Below are 17,119 nucleotides of genomic sequence, written 5' to 3' on the forward strand. Positions count from 1 at the left end.
AATGTGGCATACTAATGTGAGATGTTAATAGTAGGGAGAAGCTGGGGTATATGAGAACTCTGTTATCTTCACAACTTTTCTGTAAATCTGAAACTATTCTAAAATAAAGAGTTAAAACGGGCACCTGGGTGACGCAGTCGGTTAAGCATCTGCCTTCAGCTGAGGTCATGATCCCAGGGTTCTGGGATAGAATCCCACATCAGGCTCCCTGATGAGGGTGGGGAAGGAGTCTGCTTCTATCTCTACCTCTCCCCCATGCTCATGCTCTCTTTCTCTCAAATAAATACATAAAATCTTTTTTTAAAAAAGAGTTAAATTCTGACTCTTTTTCAAATATGCAATGCCATTTTTCTTTTTGCTTGACCATGTTTTATCTTTTATTGCTAAAACTAAATTTTTAAATATTTATACTTCATAATATGTAAAATCCATGTAGGGCCAGAAACTATTATTTTTTGTTTCTGCTCAGTTGTGGTGGCTTGTTTTCTTATAAGTTTGATTTTTTTTTTTAACCGTAGGCTCAAAATTGGTTGCTTGTTATATTGGGTAATCCCAGTGGCTTAAAATGGGGTGCTTTCCAGCAAGCGTGTGTATATGCTTCTTCTGTGTTACAGTTTACAGCTGATTTGGGCTTTCACTTCTTGTGGAGTCTCAGCTTCCTTACCTTGCAGGAGGCCCAATGCTTTATTTCTTGATCTCAGTGCTACTATCAGCACTGTACCTCCAGGACAATACTCTTAATTTAAATTTTTTTTGTTTTTTTTTTGTTTTTTTTTGTTTTGCTTACTACTACTCAGTGTCCTATTTCAGCTCAGTTAAAAAATTTTTTTTTGCTACTATGATGTGGGGTGGGTGTAAGCTTGATAATTTTGCACTTCTTTAGAACATAGCAATGTTCGAAAACTACACTGGTTTTAATTTATCCAGGATCTTTTACACTGAACCGGAAGGACCTTTCAAAATATTTAGTATACCAGCTGCTTGAAATTGAAAACCTTTAATTTCCATTCATTTTCTTCATTGTCCATTGATTATCTAAAGCTTCTATTCCCATTGGTTTTCTCATATGCACATGACAGCTGATGTACTTGCAGGTGATGTAATCCTTGAACCAGTTTTCTCATCTGCAGGATGATGGTATTGGCCTGAATGAGATCTCACAATCTGTGAATATATATTAACTAGAATTAGTTAGCCAAATAGTACACAACTATTTATCTTATCTTTTTATACACATATATACATATATACAGGCACATAAGATATGCAACTACAAATAAGAGAGTATAACGATTCTGGAGTATTAGATTCCTGAATTTAGGGGAGGGATCTAAATAGAGCATAGAAAATAGTACAAATAGGGAAAAACAAGATAAACATTATATTCATTAGTATTTCTCAGTCTTGACCAGAATGTTCTACTTCATCGTTCAGTAGATTAACGGTGGATAGAAGTTTTGGTCTTAAATATTTTCTTCTGCAGAAAGCCAAAGTAGCTCAGCTTTGTATTTTATTTAAAAAGTAAAAATCGAAGCGGAGGAATGGAGCAGAACATGCAAAAAATTATCTATAAAAGGAAACATGTAAAATTTACTGGGGACATGATAACTAACGCAGTATATAAATCTGAACTAAGTACTTTGGCGAAAAAGTTATGATAAAATGCCTTGCTTGGAACAGTTGAAGAAATTTCAGAATGTGGGCTATATAATAGAGAATAGTAATGTACTAGTTAAATTCCTGAATTTGATCATTGTTCTGTTGTTATTTAAGCAAGTATTTTTATTAGGAAATACACGCTAAAGTATTAAAAGATGAAGGGATGGGGCGCCTGGGTAGCGCAGTCGTTAAGTGTCTGCCTTCAGCTCAGGGCGTGATCCTGGCATTATGGGATCAAGCCCCACATCAGGATCCTCCGCTAGGAGCCGCTTCTTCCTCTCCCGCTCCTCCTGCTTGTGCTCCCTCTCTCGCTGGCTGTCTCTGTCAAATTAATAAATAAAATCTTTAAAAAAAAAAAAAGGTGAAGGGACAATTTACTTAGGTGGTTCAGATAAGTAAGCTAGCAAGTAAATAAATAAATAAAGTATATAATATAACATATAAAAATTGTGTGTTTATTTATAAATCAGCACGTAGAGGGGGGTGGGGGTTGGTTTGGCCGGGTGATGGGTATTAAGAAGGGCACATGTTGTGATGAGCACTGGGTGTTATATGCAACTAATGAATCGTTGAGCACTACATCAAAAACTAATGATGTACTGTACAGTGGTTAACTGAACATAATAAAAAAATAAATCAACACATAATGCTGGATTCTTAGTATCATCATTTATTTTGTTCAAGTTGACTGAGATGTGGTTATTGGCCATATTCTTCTGGAATGCTTTTACTACTAAGGTTTAATTTTAAATGGAGGACAGCTGTGACTATGTCCTTTGATGAGTTGAAAATATTGTATTAAGTTTGGTTTCTTAATTGATTCAAACAGTTTTAATCATATTGCAAGTTACACTCTTGTCTAACACATGAATAAATTAACTTTTTAATAGGTTTAAGCTGAATATTGGGACATGGCCACTGCTTCACCACGGTCTGATACTAGTAATAACCACAGTGGAAGGTTACAGTTACAGGTAACTGGTAAGTTATTTTCATAATAAAATAGTGATTCCCTGATGATATTTTTTTAATACCTAATTCAGCAAACTTATTCTTCAAGTATCTTTTCTTTTAGATTCATACTGTGAGATATTTGTTGCAACAGACCTTAAAGGTAGAAACTTTCTAAAAGTATTTTATTTATTCAGTAAATATTTATTGAACCTGTGCTGGATACAGAGAAGATATATCCTCTTTGGTGGGAGAATTTGGGTATTAGAATAAGCATCTTTGAACTGGTCCTTAAATGGTTATTAGGATGGGGAAGGATGCTAAAGGCCTTTTTCATCTGTTCACCCATCCAATCATTGGCAAATGTATAAGTGGAATTACATGTATGAAAACACAAGGCCCTAGTTCTCCAGGAATTTACTGTATAGTGTTGAGACAGGTTTGTTTTATACGGAAAATTACCATGCAGAGTGACTATTAACTGGATGCAGTGAGAACTTAGAGGAAGGTGTCTTTAGTCACCTTGGGATCTGAGATGCCCTGCAGACACAGGAGAACAGAGTAAGAGAACTCACAGAGGGTAACACTTTTAACTCTTACGGGAGGAGTCAGAATTCATCTCAAATTAGATTGGCAGCAGAAAGCATTAGAGGAATAAGGAACATTTGCAGAAGATGGGAGAGTCTTGGTTAGGAGACTTCAGATAATTCATTCATTATATATAAACAATAGAAATATCTGTAAGATAGAAAAATTCCTGGAGGTAAGATATATATTGGAGGGGTGGGGGAAGGAAGGGAGAAAGTTTTAATAGCAAAAGACGGCAATGGAATCCTAGTTAGACAATGAAATAAATATATGTATGCAAAGGAGCCAGGTTCTAAGATAATATTGTTAAGTGAAAGGTATAGGGTAGTGTACATAGTATATAGTAACCATGTGGTTATAAAAAAAGGAGGGATGTGTATGTGGCTCTGTGCTTAGAACATTAGAAATTATATTTGCCTCAGGAGGGGTGGGATTGAAGCCAGAGTAAGAAGAAAGATACTGTAATTCCTGCGGTACTTATTGCTGTGAGGTCAGTTGTTTCTAGGAGTTTCAGTGACCAGAGCTAGGAAATGTTTATTTTCTTAGAAAGCAAAAAACAAATCCTGAGTTCATGCTGATATTTCAAATTCAGAATAGCCGTAGTCTCTAAATATCATGTTCCACTAAAAGGAGAAAAAAGATATTTTTACTTTATTTGACTTTATATTTCTCTCTCTTTTCTCTTAGACCAAAAATCTGAATTCCAAATGACCGTAACATAATTATATCTGTGTTATCTTAACACACACACACACACACACACACACACACAAACACACACACACAACATTAGACATCTAGGTTGGCAACAGTGAAATTACTAAAAACAACAGGCCCACTCATTACAGTTTAAGATGTCTTTGTGAGTTCCCACCCTTAGGATGTATAGTCAGAATACTATATTTGAAAGTAACTTAAAGTAGTTTTCCATTTGGTTTTATAACCAACTGGATAATCAGTTAGGTTTATTGCTTTCATTTATTTTTATTTAGTTTTGTTTATTGCATGTAAAGAAAGCATTTATATAGCTCTGGAGTTAAAATTGTTAAATCAGGGGCGCCTGGGTGGCACAGCGGTTAAGCGTCTGCCTTCGGCTCAGGGCGTGATCCCGCGTTATGGGTTCGAGCCCCACGTCAGGCTCCTCTGCTATGAGCCTGCTTCTTCCTCTCCTACTCCCCCTGCTTGTGTTCCCTCTCTCGCTGGCTGTCTCTATCCTGTCAAATAAATAAATAAAATCTTTAAAAAAAAATTGTTAAATCAAGGTACATTTGAAGAGGTCTGGTTAGTCCATCCCATCCCTTCCACCTCTCTCCATTATCTAAAAATGTACGTAAACTTTTATTAGTTTTGGCTTATTTTCCCATTGCTTTTTGAAAATATAAGCAGATATGTACAGTATATGTATTCATATATCTCCTCTCAACCTGCCACTTCTTAGGTACTTTTCTGTACTTTTCTTCATTTAACAGTAGTAATATCCTAAAGTTTGCTCTATAGTAGGGTATATACCTTTTTGTTGCTGCACAGTAAATACTCTGTTGAATAGATATACCAAAGCTAATTCAACTAGTCTCCTGTTGTTGGACATCATGGTTCTTCTCTTTTGCTATAACAAATAGTGCTACATTAAATAGCTTTATGCAAATATCATTCGTGTTTCGTTAGGATAGATTCCTAGAATGAGATTGCCGAGTCGGGGAGTAAACACATGCAATATCACAAGTTATTGCCATATTCCTCTCTATAGGGTCTGTACCATTCTCTATTCCCAGCTATCTAAGAGATCGCCTATTTCCCAGTAGCTTTATCAAAATATGTTATCAAGCTTTGGATTGTTGATAGTTAGGTAAGAAGTGGTATCTAAGATAGTGTCATTGTAAATTTCTTTCATTATGAGTGAGGTTGAGCCAGGTTTAAGGGATATTGTATTTCATCTTCTGTGAACCATGGGGATGTATGTTTTGAAGCAATTCCCTGGATGATTCTGATGTGTACTCTACTTAAGAAGCACTTACATAATTCCTAATATTTCTTCTTTTGCTCTATATAAGAGGCTTAGAGCCACATTTTTGGTTTTCAGTCTTATTTGTGCAGGACCTCTGGCTACCGTGTCTGATGTGTAACTTTCTTCCTAGTCTTGACCTTTGTGTGAGTTCTTAGTTGAAATAACAAAAACCTGATCTGACTGATTTGAGCCAAGAAGAAACCTATTGAACAGCTAGCAGGTAGCTCATGGAATCACCAGAAGTCTAGAGAACCAAATGGAAAATACATGTAGACCAGAGAAGTGCAAGTAGCCAAGGTAGTGCCACTATGGTATTTATCATTTTAGGTATCAGTTACTCTTCTCCTTTGAAATACAGTGATACTCTTGGGAAACTGAACTTGGACCTATGCTAGATGGTTCCAGATTGTAGTGCCTTGGTTTTCTCCCTTCTTTTCACCTTTCTTTCATTTTGTTGATCTAATTTTTTTTTAAATACAAAGCACCTTAAAATCCACAATCTTATGCTTTAACAATACCTTTTGGAATAAATATTTACTATATTACCAGTAAAGACTGAGAATCAGAGTTAAGTGCCTTCTGTTAATAATAGGAAAGCAACAAGATTTGTGGACTTCCCAGTTGTTGCTCCTTATATTAGAGAACAGTGACCTCTGTATTGAGATTTCTTTTTCTTTCTTTCTTCCTTCCTGTCTTTCTCTCTCTCTCTCTCTCTTTCTTTCTTTCTTTCGGTATTGATTTTTTTTTTTATTTTATTTTTAAAACAATCAGTACCATGATTAAGGCCCTTCTGCTGTTGCAGTCTGGCAGGTTATGGTCTGTAAACTGAGATACTCTATCAGCTGATGTATTTTTATTCCTATTTCTGTTCTTAACCCATACCTGATTGGCAATAATAAATAAGAATATGAACATTGATCATGCAAAGCAGGAAAACTGTAACAGAAAAAGATCAAAGAGAAAGCTACCTACCGTAATATGGTGTTATACTGGAGTGAAGCATGTACATAAACATAGTAGCACACAGAAGAGTACCATCTATAGTTGAGATTTCAGGCTTTCTGCAGGAAAGGGTCAGAAACAAAGTGCAAGGCATGTGAAAACAGACTCGAGATTGAAAAACGAATGGGCTGTTATATTGTAATTTTTTAGCTATTGTGTCTTCAAGTACCTTACTATTTTTTAAATTAAATTGTGATCATATGTATCATCATATTTTTGTATGAGTGTTATGAATTATGAATTTAACTTTGTTCTTTTCAAATGCTTCAACATTTATGGAATAATCTCTTTCCCCATTGATATGAAATGCTGCCATTGTCATATACAAACATCTTATTCTGTTCTCATCACTTCTGTCCTTATATCACAATCAGACTATTTTAATTAGTTTCATTTTATAGGACTTTATTTTTTTTCCATTGTACAGTACTTTAAAAAATATATTGGGAAAAATCTCTCATTACTTGGTATTTTAAAATATACCTTAACTATTCTTGAATTTTCTTTACCTTTCATTTGAATTTTAGAGTCTCCTTCCCTTTTCCTCTGCTGGCATGCCTCCTAAAAAACTCCCTCAAAACCAGTGTTAGTGTTCTCATTTAGATTATTTAAAAATAATGTGTTAAAATTAGAGATAATTGAAATCTTTCAGTGTAAAACTTCCAAATCCGGGAATGTCTCATGTCATTCCCTTCAAGTCTTTTATATCCATCAGTGAAGTTTTATAGTTATCTTCAGGTGGATGCTATACATTTTATTACTAGATTTTTTTTTGAGGGGAGGTGTTACTGTGAGTGGGATTCTTAAATTTTCTCTCTTTACATACACATACACACATACAGGACTCTCTTTTTCTGTTAGATTTTTGGTATTTAAATAATCTTACAGTAGAGGACATTTTGTGTGTAACACCAAAGGCAACTTATTAAATGGGAGAATGAAGTTTATCCTGTTTATTTCACTAATTAGAATTCTTATTTGAATTAATAAGGTTATCTTTTATTTACTTAAAATTGTAACATTTTAGTTATATATATATTTTTTGCCAGCATGTTATACATTTTCTGTGAAATTAAAAATTGTATCTTTTAAAAATGACTTTCCTTACCTTACCAACATTATTGAAGACTTTGCCAGTAGAAGGTATACAGTGGATGTATTTTGAATGTATCCACAATTAATTCAGAAGAGTCAATACTATATAGTAATAATAGAGTAATAGTTACCATTGGTGAGTGCCAGGCATTCATTGATGATAATAGTACTTTGCATGCGTTCACTCACCACTCCTGAGAATCAGATACTATTGTTCTCATATTTTTCAAATGAGAAAATTGAGGATCAGAAAGGTTAATTGATTTACTTAAGGTCAGATATCTAGTAAGTGGCAGAGTTAAAATATGAACACAGATATGTCAAACCCAGTTCTTTTTTTTTAAGACTTTTATTTTTTTAGAGGAGTTTTAGATTCACAGCAATATTGAGAGGAAGGTACATGTCCTTGCCCCCACACATGCTCAGCCTCCCCCATTATTAACATCACTCACCAGGGTGGTGCATTCATTACAGTTGATGAACCTGCTTTTTCGTTTAGTAATATGCACTAGGTTTTTCCATGGCTTGATATCTTACTTCATTTTAGTGCTGCATGACATCCCACTGTCTGGGTGCACCACAGTATGTTTATTTATTTCACCTACTGAAAGGACATCTTGGTTACTTTCAAGTTTTGGCAGTTATAAATAAAACTGCTGTAAATATCCATGTGCAGTTTTTTGTGTAGACATAAGTTTTCAACCTCTTTGGGTAAATACCAGGGAGTACAATTCCTGGATCCTATGGTAAGCCTGTGTTTTGTTTGTAAGAAACTGGTAAACTGTCTCTCAAAGTGACCACCATTTTGCATTGCCACCAGCAAAGAGTGAGAGCGCCTTTTCCTCCACATCGTCCCCAGCATATAGTATTGTTAGTGTTCGAGATTTTGGCCATTCTAATAGGTGTGTAGTGGTATCTCATGGATGTTTTGTTTTTTTATTTTCTGATAGTATATGATGTTGAACAGCTTTTCATATGCTTATTTGCTTTCCGTTTATTTTTTTGGTGAGGTGTCTGTTAAGGTCTTTGGCCCATTTTTAAAAAATCAGGTTGTTGGGGCGCCTGGGTGGCACAGCAGTTAAGCGTCTGCCTTCGGCTCAGCGCGTGATCCCAGCGTTATGGGATCGAGCCCCAGATCAGGCCCCTCCGCTATGAGCCTGCTTCTTCCTCTCCCACTCCCCCTGCGTGTGTTCCCTCTCTCGCTGGGTATCTTTATCTCTGTCAAATAAATAAATAAAATCTTTAAAAAAAAAATCAGGTTGTTTTTAGGGCTCCTGGGTGGCTCATTTGGTTAAGCGTCTGCCTTTGGCTCTGGTCATGATCCCAGGGCTCTAGGATCAAGCCCTGCGTCAGGTTCCCTGCTTAGTGGGGAGTGTGCTTCTCCCTCTCCCTGCTCATGCTCTCTCTGTCTCTCTCTCTCTCAAAAAAAATAAAATGTTCTAAAAAAATGAGGTTGTTTTCTTACTGTTGAGGTTTAAGAGTTCTCTGTATATTTTGGATAATAGTTCTTTATAAAATGTGTCTTTCGTGTATATTTTCTCCCAGTCTGTGGTATGTCTTTGTATCTCTTGACATTGCCTTTTGCAGAGCAGAAATTTTTAACATTAATGAAGTACAGTTTATCAGTTGTTTCTTTCATGGACTGTGCCTTTGGTGTTGTATTTTAAAAAGCATCACTATAACCAAGGTCGGCTAGGTTTTCTCATCTTCTCTGAGTTTTGTAGTTTTGTGTTCTACATTTAGGTCTGTGGTGCATTTTGAGTTAATTATTGTGAACGATGTTAGGTTTGTGCTTACATTAATTTTTTTGCATTTGGATGTCCAGTCCTTTCAGCCCCATTTGTTGAAAAGACACCCTGTGATTTTAACACCATGCAGTACTGCCTTCCCCTTCTTCTAGTGTATTGAAAGACCTGCGTATTTTGAGGAAATGACTCTAATTTGGAGTGAAGAATCTTGGTTGGGGGATTTTTGGGGAGAGGGATGTCTGTGCCTTCTGCGTCAATCCAGTGGTGTTGAACTTAGAGCAGTTTGAAACAGAGAAGGATGGGAGTGAGTTTTGCCATGACCCTGAGTATAGCCCTTCAGGCATAACATTGAATACTCTGATTGTTTTATGTTGCCAGTCCTTAAATACAGTATTTTTCTGAGTCGCTCTTGCTATTCTTCAGATATTAATTGAAGACTCTAGGGCACCTGGGTAGCTCAGTCAGTTAAATGTCCAATTCTTGATTTCGGCTCAGGTCATGATCTCAGGGTTGTGAGATGGATCAGGTCCCCCACATCAGGCTCCCTGGGCCTGGAGGCTGCTTAAGATTTTTTTCTCTCTCCCCCTCCCCCTTTCCCCACCCTCTCTTTCTCTTTCTTAAAAAAAAAAAGAAAGAAAGAAAAAATTAGTTGAAGACTTTACTGTATTTCAGATTTTCTACTTCTGCAGCATTTATCACTTCATATTTCAGTGATTTGTTCATGTGACTATTTACATTAGTATTCTTTCATAGTAGAATAGAAGCCTACATTAGCTTATGTTCATATCCTTAACATGTGATAGAGGTATGGCATGGAGGGAGCAAGGCACTCCCCTTTCTCAGACCCACAGTATTCATAGGTAATAGAGTATAGAGATGACCTTGATTGCTTGGTAATCAGTACTTTGCCCTGAAAATTTGTACTCCTCATTTGAATTAGTAGTTGTAAAAATTGTTTAAAATTAATTGTTTAGCCTAAATTAAACAGGTCTTCCTCCAAATCAGGTAAATTTGATATAAAATTAACTTTGTGAAGGGTTATGATTAACTTCTCAAATGACATTTTGAAATTAATGTTTTTATTTGAAAAAGCAAATACTTCCTTTTTTTGGAAACCAACTTTCCTGGTAAAGGATTTTTTTTTAATTGCCAAAGTTTATATAATTTTCAATAGGCAAGTATGAAACACTACCTGGTAGAGAGGTTCGTAGGTATGTTGAATCTTAAAATACTTACCATTCTCTTGACGTTTGATGCAGGTCAGGATTAAATTCAAATGGTTGGCAAGGATGTGGAGAAATTGGAGCCCTTATACCCTGCTGGTGGGAATGTAAAATGGTACCGCCACTTTGGAAAACAGTCTGGCATTATTCAACAGAGTTATCATATGACCGAACAGTTCCACTCCTAGGTATATGCAGAGAGAAATGAAAAAATATGTCCACACAAAAACTTGTGTACAAATGTTGAGCAGTATTATGCACAATAGACAAAAAGTAGAAACAACCCAGATCTCTGTCAACTGATGAAACAGTAAAAGAAAGCATACCCATACAGTGGGAATATTATTTGTCAGTAAAAGGAATGAAGTAATGATACATGCTACAACATGGGTGAACCTTGAAAGCATGCTGAGTGAAAGAAGCCAGTCACAAAAGACCCTATGTTGTGTGAATCCATTTCTATGAAACATCCAGAATAGGCAAATCTATGGAGACAGAGAGTAATTGGTAGTTGCCTGGGGCTGAGGGGGAAGGCCTAGGAGGAAGTATGGTGACTATTTGTGTGGGGTTTCTTTTTGGGGTGATGAATATGTTTTTAAAGTTGCTTGTGGTGATGATTGCACAACTGTGAGTATATTAAAACCATTGAATTGTACAGATTAAATGGGTGAATTACATGGTGTATGAACTATATTTCAATAAAACTGTTAAAAATTCAAATGGTTCTCAGGCATTATTTATAGTCCTTTTATATTGTTTCTTCGTTCTTCAATGAAGAGAGTTTGAGTTTCCCAAGAAGTACAGTTCCATTTTTTTTAATAAAGATTTTATTTTTTTATTTGAGAGAGAGAGGTAGAAGCAAACTCTTCCCGCTGAGCAGGGAGCCCGACACAGGGCTCAATCCCAGGACTCTGGGATCATGACCTGAGCCAAAGGCAGACGCTCAATTGACTGAGCCACCCAGGCGCCCCCACAGTTCTATTTTTATTGATAGAAAAGTACTACTTTTTGTCTGCATATACTCCCTAGTGATTATCATGTTTCTGTTAGTTTCTAGTGCCAAACTAAAAAGAAAAAAGAACTGGTTTGGAACAGCAATATATACAGAAGTAGTTGTAGATGGAGAAATTAAGAAAACAGCAAAATCCAGTAGTTCTTCTAATCCAAAATGGGATGAACAGCTAACTGTGTAAGTACCTTGTATAGAGAATGCAGAATTTCCAAAAGGGGGAGTATGCTTCTTACAATGCTTTGTGTAGTTGTTCTGTTGTTGTGGTTGTAGGATAATTTCAAAGTAAGTAGTGTTATTTTCTAGTGCGAATAGACAATTTTAAGTATGAAAAGATATTTGGTTAATTTTGTTTTCTTTAGAGAGGAAGCATAGTAATTCTTGCTTTTTGGTTTATTAATTGAATTATTCCATACACCTGTATTTTCTGTTACCATCTTGTAAAAATAAATAAGACAGAAAAATCACTGTTAATTTTGTCCTTTCTGAAACATAATGTTATAAATTTGTGTATAGTAAAATTATTAAAAGTAACACCATCAGTTGTCTTAAATATTTAGGAGTTCAAATAGAACTAGTGTTATTGTGAAATCTCAGCAGGACTCTTCATCTGTTGCCGGTGTTTTGGTTTGGTAATTATAAGAATTCTTGTCTAGTTATTAACGTCCTAATGTAGTTGAAGAGAAATAATTGTTTTTGTTTATAATTCAGATAGTTTACTGTTTCATACAATATTTTTTCTCAAAACTCAACTCATGGCTTTTTAAAAATTATTGAAGTAATTGTATACTCCTGTATTTTCGTCATAATTTTACCCTTACAGAAATGTGACCCCACAGACTACATTGGAATTTCGAGTTTGGAGTCATTATACTTTAAAAGCCGATGCTTTGTTGGGAAGAGCAACAATAGATCTGAAACAAGCTCTCTTAATACACAATAGAAAATGTAAGTTGTTCTGATCTTTGTTTCTTTAAAAATTTATTTTAGATACTTTTCAAAGTATCTTGAAGTCCAAAAGCAAAAATTGTTTTGTATTTACAAAAGAGAACTTTAGTTAATGCTTGTGATTGCTTTTAAGTTTGTGGTGCTGTATGAAATAAATACATACTCTGGCCTTTCTCCATCTAACAGATTTACAAAATGATCTCAGTCATCCATGAGTATCCTGTTACCAGTGATCACCAGTGATTTATTATTTACTTTTTATATACTTTAAAACTTATAAAAATTATTGTAATCTGAGCCTACTCTAACTTGGTTGATAATTTGTACAAAATAAATTCCAACTCTTAAATTTTTTTTCTCATTGTATAACTAGTACATTATAGAAAATACAGAGCATATACAAAATTATGGAGGAAAATAAATTATTTGTAATTCTACTATCCAAGGATAGCCACTCCTAATAACTTGGTCTCTTGCCTTTTTCCTGTTCATAGATACAAACATATTTTTTCTTTGTATCTGCTGGTTTATCTCCTGCTTTTTTTCATTTAACAATTTAATATGAATATGTTTCCATGATACTACATTTTTCTACTCTGGGTAAGATGGTTTAAGCTTCAGTTATTTGTAAATCTCCTATCATTGTATGCCAAAATCGGGAGGTATACCTGTTTTTATAATTCTGGGGTGAGAGTTCATTGCGTTTAGCAAATTTTCAAAATATTGTGTGATCCAAAGATTAAAAGCCAGAGTTCTAGTTTATGATTCAAACTAATGTCATATTATTTGACATTTAGGCAGTTTTACTCAAACCAGTGCCTCTGTTCATCTTATTTCCTTAGACATTTTCTCATTCCTAAAAGATATGCTGAGTTACAGGTTAAAATGCTAATGTTTTAAGTAATCAGTTGCTTAAAAAATTTTTTTTTCTGTTTTTAACAAAAGTCCACTTACAATTTAAAAATCTGTTTTTGATGAAGTTTTTGGACTTGAGTTATGGGTCAAGAAAATGTAAAAGCCATACTAATTTTTATGTACACAGTTGTTTTTTTTTTTAATATTCTTTCGAAGCTGTGAAAGTTTAATTATCTGCTATGCCTTGGCTTTTATTCATGCATTTCATCTTGGTTATACAAATGAGGTCTCATAAGCATATAATATCTTTCCTGGTCTGATGGTGGCTGTGTTTCTACTTTTTTCTTGGCTATATAGTTTTTATAAAGTATGTTGAATTTTGTCATATGCTTTTTCTACTTCTATTGAGATGATCATACGGTTTTTATGTTTCATTTTGTTAATGTGGTATATCACATTGATTTGTGACTGTTGAACCACCCCTACATCCCTGGAGTAAATCCCACTTGAAAGTGGTGATGAATGATCGTTTAATGCTTTGTTGAATGAAGTTTTGCTAATATTTTGTTGAGGATTTTTACATCTGTGTTCATCAGGGATACTGTCCTGTTCTCTTTTTTCATAGTGTCTTTGTTTGGTCTTGGTATCAGGGTAATTCTAGCATTGTGTAACGAATTTGGAAGTTTTCCCGCCTCTTCTGTTTTTTGGAGTAGTTTGAGAATAGGTATTAACTCTTCATTAAATGTTTGGTAGGTTCTTGATTTTGTTTATTGGGAGTTTTTTGATTACCAATTCAATTTTGTCACTAGTAATTGGTCTGTTCTGATTTTCAGTTTTGTAAGATTGTGTTTCTAGGAATTTATCCATTTCTTCTAGGTTGTTTAATTTGTTGGCATATAATTTTTTTTTTTAGTAGTCTCTTATAATCCTTTGTATTTTTGTGGTGTTGGTTGTTACTTCTTTTTCATTTGTGGTTTTACTCTTTTTTCCTTGATGAGGCTGGCAGTTTTGTTTTATCTTTTCAAAGAACCAGCACTTGATTTTACTGATCTTTTCTGTTGTGTTTGTGGTTGTTTTTTGGGTTTGTTTGTTTGTTTGTTTTTGGTCTCTATTTTCATGTATTTCTGCTCTGATTTTATTATTTTTTTTCTTCTGCTAACTTTGTGGTTTGTTTGTTCCTCTTTTTCTAGTTTGTTTAGGTATAAGGATAGGTGGTTTATTTGAGATTTTTCTTGTTTCTTGAGGTAGGCCTGTATTGCTATAAATTTCCCTCTTAGAACTTTTTTTGGTGTATCCCAGAACTTGGGACTGACAGTTCTGTTTTCATTTTCATTTTTTTCCATGTATTTTTTGATTTCCTCTTCGATTTCCTCGTTGAGCCATTGGTTGGTTGTATAATAACATGTTGCTTAGTCTCCACGGTTTTTTTGTTTGGTTTCAGGTTTGGTTTTTTTGTTGTGTTTGTTTTGTTTGCTTGTTTTTGTAATTCAGTTTTGTACCATTGTTAAAAAGATGCGTGATATGGTCTCAGTCTTCTCAAATTATTGAGGCTTGTTTTGTGGCCTAACATGATCTATCCTGGAGAATGTTCCATATATACTTGAAAAGAACGTATACTGTTACTTTTGGATGGAATAGTCTGTATATATCTTTTCAGTCCATTAGAATTGATGGACTAACGTGTCGTTTGAATACTGTTTTCTTATTGATTTTCTGCCTGGATGATCGACCCATTGATGTAAATGGGGTGTTAAAGTCCCCTACTGTATTACTATCAGTTTTTCCCTCATGTTTGTTAATATTTGCTTTATGTATTTGGGTGTTCCAGTTTTGGGTGCTTAGGTATTTATAGTTGTTATATCCTTCTGTTGGATTATTCCCTTTATCATTATGTAATGTCCTTTTCTCTTTCACAGACTTTGTTTTTAAAGTCTGTTTTGTCTGATAAAAGCACTGCTACCTTGGCTTTTTCTTTCACTTCCATTTGCATGGAATATTTTTTTCATCCTTTCACTTTCAGTCTGCATATGTCTTTAGGTCTGAAGTAAGTCTCTGCAGCAGCATATAGATGGGTCTTGTTTTTTAATCCATTCTGTCACCCTGTTTCTTTTGACTGGAATACTTAGGCCATTTACATTTAAAGTAATTATTGATAGGTGTGTTCCTATTGCCATTTTGTTGTTTTCTGGTTGTTTTTGTAGTTCTTCTCTGTTCCTTTCTTCTCTAGCTCTCTTTCTTTGCAATTGATGACTTTCTTTAGATAATGCTTGGCTTTCTTCCTCTCAGTTTTTTGTGTAGCTATTAGTTTTTGGGTGTGTGGTTACTGTGAGGTTCATATATAAGATTCTAAGTATTTGGCAGTCTGTATATTAAATTGATGGTCACTTATATTCAAACACATTCTAAAAGAACTCCTTTTTTCATCCTCTCCTCCATGTTTTATGTATGTATTATCATATTTTACATCTTTTTATTCATAATTTTCTTACTTGTAATTATGGTCTTGTCTTTTCCATTTAAAGAAGTCCCTTTAACATTTCTTATTAGGCCAGTTTAGTGATAAACTCTTTAACTTTTGTTTGTCTGGGAAACCCTTCTCTTCTGATTAATAACTGCCAGGTACAGTATTCTTGCTTGTAGGTTTTTTTCTTTCAGCACTTTGAATATATCATGCCACTCTCTTCTGGTCTATAAAATTTCTTCTGAAAAATCAACTGATAGCCTTGTGGCTTTTCTTGTATACATTATTAGTTGCTTCTCTCTTTCTGCTTTTAAATTTTTTTATCTTTGATATATTAATTATTATGTTGTGGTATGGACCCTCTTGGGTCATCTTCTTTGGAACTCTCTGTGCCTCCTGAACCTTGATGTCTGTTACCTTCCCCGGGTTAGGGAAGTTTTCAGCTATTATTTCTCAAATGAGTTTTCTGTCCCTTTCTCCCTCTTCTCCTGGGGCTTCTGTTATATAAATGTTTGTTTGCTTGATGTTGTCCAAGAGATCCCATAACTTATCCTCATTTTTAAAAAATTCTTTTTTCTTAGCGTGGGTGCTATTACCCTTCCTTCCATATCACTGATTCATTCTTCTGCATTATCTGATCTGTTTATTCTCTCTAGTGTATTTTTTTTGTTTGTTTTTGTATACTTCAACCCACATTCGTTCTTCTTTATATTTACTATATCTTTGTTGAAGTTTTCAGTAAGTTCATCCACCTTTGTCTCCAGTCCAGTGAACATCTTTATGACCATTATTTTGAACTCTTTATCAGGTAGATGAGTTGTCTCCATTTCATTTAGTTTTTTTCTGAGGTTTTGTCTCATTCTTGTTTAGAGCATATTCCTCTGTCTCCTCATTTTGCTTGACCTTCTGTGTTTCTGTGAATTAGGCAATATAGCTTCTTTTCCTAAACTTGAAGGAGTGGTCTTGTTTTGGCTGTGCATGGCACCTCTTTTCTAGTACACATAATTATTTTTCATAACTCACAACCCAGAGATAATAACTGCTAACAGTTTGGTGAATTTTGTGTGTATATGAGCATAACAATTCGGAGTTTATTCAGCTTTATATTCTGCGTAGCTCTCTTAATATTATGCACATTTCCCTGTATCATTCAATGGTATTCTTTGCAAGCTAATTTAGCTATATTTTATCATATACTATAATTTATTTAACCATGCTTCTATCATTGCTATCTAGATTGTTTCCAGTTTTATTAGATTATAATATAATCTTCATGTAAAGATTATAATTATAAATACAAAGATTTTTGTATTTATCTGCCAAAATAATTTTGTAGGAAGGTCAGAATGTCAATATTCTTTGAAAGGAAACTTTTATAAATTGTGTAAACTTGAAGTTATCTCTTATAATTGAGCAGAATATGCTCAGAGGAAAAATAAAATTTTGTAAACATTCATACATTTCTGAAGTTGATGGCTTCAGAAATGCTAGTAGTAGCATCCTATACACCCTAGGCAGTCCATCTTTTTTTTTCTTTCTCTCTTTTTTTTAAATAATTGAAAGGTATATTAGTTT

General features: G+C 34.4%; 1 protein-coding gene across 7 annotated transcripts in view; it reads left to right on the forward strand.

Annotated features, from left to right (window-relative positions):
* WWP1 (WW domain containing E3 ubiquitin protein ligase 1) overlaps window positions 1-17,119 on the forward strand; it is a 125,172-nt gene that overhangs the window by 27,626 nt on the left and 80,427 nt on the right. For all 7 annotated transcript variants that reach the window (XM_034668266.1, XM_034668269.1, XM_019797156.2 and 4 more), the window contains 3 exons: window positions 2,550-2,640; window positions 11,322-11,460; window positions 12,104-12,228. In XM_034668266.1, the coding sequence (XP_034524157.1) occupies window positions 2,571-2,640; window positions 11,322-11,460; window positions 12,104-12,228 (334 nt within the window). In that variant the 5' untranslated portion in view covers window positions 2,550-2,570. The remainder of the gene's footprint in view (window positions 1-2,549; window positions 2,641-11,321; window positions 11,461-12,103; window positions 12,229-17,119) is intronic.

Source organism: Ailuropoda melanoleuca, chromosome 9 (genome assembly GCF_002007445.2).
Source record: "Ailuropoda melanoleuca isolate Jingjing chromosome 9, ASM200744v2, whole genome shotgun sequence".
Classification (NCBI taxonomy): Eukaryota; Metazoa; Chordata; class Mammalia; order Carnivora; family Ursidae; genus Ailuropoda; species Ailuropoda melanoleuca.